General features: G+C 41.0%; 1 protein-coding gene across 1 annotated transcript in view; it reads right to left on the minus strand.

Moving 5' to 3' along the window:
- Window positions 1-3,560, minus strand: part of CPQ (carboxypeptidase Q) — a gene marked incomplete at its 3' end in the record, with an annotated part of 150,580 nt that extends 147,020 nt beyond the window's left edge. Inside the window, exon 1 of the mRNA XM_082014824.1 lies at window positions 3,107-3,560. Within this exon, the coding sequence (XP_081870950.1) occupies window positions 3,107-3,533 (427 nt within the window). The 5' untranslated portion in view covers window positions 3,534-3,560. The remainder of the gene's footprint in view (window positions 1-3,106) is intronic.
- Window positions 3,561-6,804: the final 3,244 nt, after the last annotated feature.

Here is a 6,804-nt window from a genome sequence, read left to right on the forward strand (position 1 = left end):
GAGCCCTTTAGAGCATTAGCTTGGGGACTTGAGCTCCAGGAGGAGCTCTGAGGACAACCAGGGGCCACCAAGTCCAACACGAAGCACTATGCACATCCAGAAAGAAGCAGCATTTCAAGTTTCTGCTAATGCTTCCTATTTTCGTAGCTCATCAGGTCTCAAGCTGGGGGGCACATAATGGGAAGGAAGGAATACAAGACATAACTGAGAGGATGAGAAAGCAAGAAATGGTCTCCTGTACCTCCTACTGGGATGGGGAAGTCACCCCCTCTCATCTTAACCCCATGCCCTGGCCTTAAAAGACAAAAAGTCCAGCCAGTGCTGTCCTCTGGCTCTAAGTAGGCATCAGCAGTGTCAAGGAAGGAATCTGTTGGGGGCTACAGAGACAGTGGTTTGTAAACTGAGGGGTTCAAAAGGTATCCCAATAGAAACACTTGATTTAAAGCACACAACTATCAAGCTAATACCAAACACCTTCAGGGATGACCTGCACAGTCTGCTTTAGAGACAGCTCTGAAGGGTGTCTCTCTGCCCCTGGGCAGAACTCGGGTGCCAATTGCTAAATCACAAAGCTGACATCTGAAAGCCAGTCTGTGGCCTTTATCTCGTCCCCCTGGCAAACCTCAGCCTAGCAGCGGTAGATATCACTGGTTTGATCCCATGCAGCAACAGCAGCGCAACGCCAGGAGAATCAGCATCAATATGAGATGCATTATTTTGATTACAGGATGACTCACACTCCCACAGCTTCTTGGCTAAAACACGACAAATCAGAACTGCCGATATTCTCTCACTGAGGGAAATTGTTCAAATATTTCTGATGTGATTTAGGGCAGCCGCCTATCCCTTTTTCTCAGGAATAGGGCATGGTGACAATTGCTGCTTAGAGCAGAGGGAGCGGATCTGGGAATGAATTCCTCAGAAGTGATGAGGCCGTGGTTTTAATAGTCTAACCACAAATTTTTTATTCCATGCTTGGGATGAGTGTGAGTTTTAGGACAGGCACTTTTCTGAGCAGCACACCTTGCAATTCTCTTGCCCAGACAGGCTGGCGACAAGCAGCTCTCACTAGGCATTTCCGGCAGCCAGGCAGCCAGTCCAGCGATCGGAAGAATGAGAGCCAAGAGCTCACCAGGGACCAGGTACCCAGCATAACCTCCTCCAGCATGAAAACCTGTTACAGCTTGCATAGAGTGAGATGAGACCAACAGAAATTGTAACAGCCATGAACAGTAGGATAGATTTTAAGTCAGGAGGTAAGTAATTTAATCAAAATGATTCCACCAAGTGTGAGAAACTGCCTCCTCTTCTGTGAGAGATCTCATTGCCATGCAGTCTTCTAGCACCAACACATACACCTCTGCAGAAATATGGCGGATCTCAGAGGAAAATGAAAAGGTGAGTCAGAATAATGTGGGTTTTTTTAACATTACTCAGTATAAACCAGTGCTGGATAATACAATCCTATCTTCCAAGACATCACCAGCCACAGGTACTAGCCTGACCATTCAGTCGTCAGTATAACAAGATCTTTACAGATGAAAAAGGAGGACACGATTAGCCTCTGTGAGCTTTTTTAAACGTATGAATTCAGTATCTCTCTAAATGAAAAAAGGCAAACCTGGGAGTTTGACCAGTCAAGTGCAAATAACTACATAGCTAAGAAAGGGAAGTGAAAAACAGACTTCTTGGGATATGAAGATGTTTGCCAAGATTAAATTGCAGGTTCTCTTTGCAGGTTCTGTAACACTTGCTCGACACCAAAAAAGCTATTTTAATTTTAGTTTCCTTTTTAGGAAGCTTGGAATAGGACTAGAAAGGATATAAAATAAGTTGCAGGTTTAATCTTTTCTGTAAATATTCTCCTATCAAAGCACTAAGCCTTAGACAAATAATGGGACAAACAGATATTATTAATGGTTTCAGTTTTGTATTTCAGGCATGTGTTTACCTCAATACGACAGAAATACCTCAGACAAAATTTACAGTAGCAGTTTCCCAAACCAAATAATATTTATTCCAAACATATCTTAAATTACCCAGTTTTACTTTGTTGTATTTTGAAGGGCTATATATATTTTCTAAACAAAGCAGCTTTTATACATTATTTGTTTCCTTTCAAACCGAAGGCTTAGTATCATGAAAATTTACAATTCTTAAAAAATTTATGAGCATCATATTACCTTTTATTTCCTAAACTAAATTTATTTTCTCATAAAGGAGTAAGAATGCTTTTGAAGCAATCTAGGAATAAGCCTGGTGTTATTTATGGAGAGTAGTCACAGAAGAAGGTTGTCATCCAGACTTTAAATAGCAATCTTGAGAAAGCCCCACATCAGTATGTACCAAAGCAGAACCTTATAAATCAGTTCATTTGCAAGCAAGCTAACATTTTGGGACTCAAAACACCTGAATTTTGCTGAGCCCAGTTAACAATTATTCTTGTTCCCGAAGTAACGTATCACACATGATCCACTAAAATGCAACACACAGTTCAGGAATAGGTAAGTACCAAAGACAGTGAGTGGAGAGAAGAGGGAGGAGGTGGAGGAAAGGAAAGGGCAAACAGATACCAATTGCCACGCTCAGCGAGGGGCTGGCACTTTCCAAGCTCAGCACAAAATTCTCCTCTTCCTGGTGTCTTGTTTTTGCCAGAGTGAAGTGCTGAGCTTGGCGGGAGAGGGCACAGCAAGAAGAGCAGAAATCGCATCAGCTCAACCATGGAAAACTTCTCTGGCCAAAACAAAAAAGAAGGGCTGGAAAACCCCAGATCATAAGAACAAGTTTCCCACCAACCTCGGTGGAGGAGCAGAATCTTGGCAAATGAGGTTCAGCAGTGTTAAACAAAAGGGTATAGATTTAATGGAGAGTTCAGGAATTGGCTCTAATTGTACAAGCCGGTTCAACCAAACCGAATTAAACCAAACTGCATCATTCACCACCATGTCATACAGAAAAGTCCCAGAAAAATAGCATCTTGTCTTGCAGAACTATGATAGCAGGAAGAAGGCATCAGTCTGTGCATTGAGACAAGAAGTTGTTAGGGGTATAATACAGTTTAGTGTTAAAGAGCAAGTGATAACTTAATTCCAAAAGGAAGAGTTACCTTCTAGGGGAGTTGCAACACTGCTCCCAAGTCCCAAAATAGCAATACTGTGATTCCTTGGTTCCAGCATCATTGCAAACTCTTCTCCTCTTTCCCAGTGTGGTACTTTCACAGGCTCCAGATGCACATTTTCCAGTCCATCCTCCTGCAGGGCACGGAACATATACTTGATGGATGCATCTAGATTTTTCGAACCGCTAAGTCTAGGTCCTATGGTATCAGCAAAAACTGCTAATCTTTCATAGGATCTGTTCTGAGCTTTTCCATAAACAGCAAGATCAATAATAGCTTTAGCAATATCAGTATATCCAGCTATCTCATTTTTAATGTCTTCAAACTTTTTTGTGTAACTGTCATCTCTTCTCAAAGATTTCCCAGCATACTGTGGTAATAAATTCATGAAAAATATTACGAGTATGTACTTCATTTTTTCTTTTTTTTCTTTTCCACAGATGGCCTGTTGAAGAGACAAAAAGAAAAAAAAGATATTAAAAAAATCATACAGCTATCAGCAATACTTTTTGTTATTTAGATTGGCAGGCAGACCAAACTGAAAAGAAATCAGTTTATCACGAAAATGCTTTGATCAGAACTGGCAGGAAAGTAAACTTAACTTGGGAGACACAATTATTGAAAGCAAATGAAAAAGATACTTAGACCACTGGACAAAACCTGTGTTGTGGTCTTCAGAAACATCCTTGGAATGCTGCATCTCTTTAAATAATCACATCCTTCACTGAATCAAAACCCAGGGCTGCTCCCATCCAGGATGAGCTTTGCATCTCCTTTCTGTTAGGAGCAGGATTTGCCGTAACTGCCAAAACAAATGTCTTCACACAAAACATCTGGACAAAAAAAACTTCTTAAACCATTCATGAATAAAAGTGCTTCCTAATCTCTATCTTAACAATCAGGAACACACTTTCTCTGACTAAGTCAGAGCAACTTAGATCCAATGCTCCCAGGAAGAAAGTATGAATTTCTTCATTGCATAAATCCATGACTACCAAACAAACACCATTTCTTATTAACTGGTATGTCTCTTAAGCATTGACTTCAGCAGCACTGTAGTGACGTGCAGCACCAGGGGTGCTGATCCTGTGCTGAATACCAAGAGTTATCTTTGTTAACACTCTATAGTTTATCCATCTTATCATTAAAACTTCTCATTTTTAAGACCTTACAAATTTTCAATCCCATAAAAGCGATACTTTGTCAATACTATTAATTGAACTGACAAAAAAACCTCTGGAATCTAGTTGGAATAGTTGTCAAACTCTTTCATAACATAGGAAGTATGATTATCCAAGCCCAAAATATAAAGGTCTTTATTGATATACACAAAATGAGATGTAATTGTTTCATTTGCCTTTGAATTTAAATCAGGCTGCAATTTGAATGATAAAAATTAGCAATAAGAAATAAGGCCTTTAAATCAGCTCTATAGCTGCAGCTATTATGAGACTTAAAAAAATAGTGACTAGTTACAGCCAAGTAAAGAGACAGTTACTGCTACCTCAAAAAGATTTTGGTTCAGCACTTTTTCCATTTTCATGGGCTTTCATGGAAATACTGATATTTTTTGAAAAGAATGCAATTTGCCTTAAAAATAGTAATACAAAAGACAAATATTAGCCTCCACTCAACAAAATATGTTTGTCTTGGAAACAATTGTTCTACAAACAGCAAAGGCCTGATTAGTTGGCTAATATGGATATAATATGAGTAAATCAGACCTGCACAGCAGAAGTATTACTAAAAGCTTTTGCTGCTAAGATTTCTACATTATGCTTCTTCCTTCTTTGTATTTATTTAGTACTTCTGAAGAGTTATACTCCTCATTTTATACTCACTGACTTGAGCAATCATGACAATATACTCACCTTGTATTTTTGGTTCATGATGTTAATGCATACAGTGCCAGTACAAAGGTAGGGGGGAGGGTAAGAGTGTATTGTGCACATATATACACATGTATTTACATATATTATAACCACATATGAAATTCACATGCAAAATACAAAAAATCCTCCTTTATTTGCAGACAATTGCACACTACAGGAGCTTTAATTGAGTATCAATTCTCGGTCATTTTATGGAGTACACAAATTTTGCAATAACCAAATAGCTTTGTAAATCATACAGTAGTCTACAGCTCAAGGTCCAGATGGAGATCGGTGATGAGTGGCGTCCCTCAGGGGTCTGTATTGGGACCAGTACTCTTTAATATCTTCATCAATGACATAGACAGTGGGATCAAGTGCACCCTCAGCAAGTCTGCAGATGACACCAAGCTGAGTGGTATGGCTGACACGCTGGAGGGACGAGACACCATCCAGAGGGACCCAGACAAGCTCGGGGAATGGGCCCATGTGAATCTCATGAGGTTCAACAAGGCCAAGTGCAGGGTCCTGCACCTGGATAGAGGCAACAGCCAGTATCAATACAGGCTGAGGGATGAAGGGATTGAGAGCAGCCCTGCCAAGAAAGACTTGGGGGTACTGGTGGATGAAAAGCTGGACATGAGCTGGCAATTTGCGCTCACAGCCCAGAGGGCCAAGGATATCCTGGGCTGCATCCAAAGCAGCGCGGTGGTCAAGGGAGGAGATTCTGCCCCTCTACTCCACTCTGGTGAGACCCCACCTGGAGTGCTGCATCCAGCTCTGGAGTCCTCAGCACAGAAAAGACATGGACCTGTTGGAGCAGGTCCAGAGGAGGGCCACCAAAATGATCAGAAGGATGGAACACCTCTCGTATGAGGACAGGCTAAGACAGTTGGGGTTGTTCTTCAGTTGGAGAAGAGAGGGCTTCAGGAAGACCTTATTGCAGCCTTCCAGTACTTAAAGGGGGCTTATAAGAAAGACAGGGCCTGTATCAGGCCTGTAGCAATAGGACAAGGGGTAATGGTTTTAAACTAAAAGAAGGTAGATTTCAACCAGATAGAAGGAAAACATTTTTCCCAATGAGGGTGGTGAGGCCCTGGAACAAGTTGCTCAAAGATGTGGTAGATGCCCCATCCCTGGGGACATTCAAGGTCAAGTTGGACGGGGCTCTGAGAAACCTGATTTAGTGGAAGATGTCCCTGCTCATTGCAGGCGGGTGGGACTAGATGACCTTTAAAGGTCCCCTCCAACCCAAATTATTCTATGATTCTATGATTCTAACTCCTTGTATTTATTCCCCATGTTGAGTATATTAGCATACAGGCACTTAGAAGCATGGCTTCATCAACAGAAACAGAAGAGGCAACCCACAACATTTTTGTGAGAGCTGTCTGATCAGCTCTCAAGAAGGGTGGACGACGCATCAGGCGTGCATTCATAAGATGCCATCTGAAACACTGTTCAATGCAGAATTAAGACACAGAAAGAGTGAAAAGATTAAACCACATTTCTAGGATCCATAAACCACCAGAAGAAAAAAAAACCCACAAACAAGCCCACCAAAAAACACAAAATTTTTTGAGTCACCAGACCTAGCTAATATGCCCACCAGTACAAACTGCTAGCCATTCATAGGTCTTTATGGGTCTTTTCATAAACAGCAAGTTAAACAATAGCTTTGGCAATGTAAGAATATTAAGTTATTCTCCTTACTATTCATATGTTCCCTAAACTTGAGATCAAGGCAGTAACAAATTCTTCACAGTGAAGTGTCATTTTCCCCAAAAACCAACAAACTGTCTGTGGTTTCATCTA

Source organism: Phaethon aethereus, assembly GCF_964289735.1.
Source record: "Phaethon aethereus genome assembly, chromosome: 2".
Taxonomy (NCBI): domain Eukaryota; kingdom Metazoa; phylum Chordata; class Aves; order Phaethontiformes; family Phaethontidae; genus Phaethon; species Phaethon aethereus.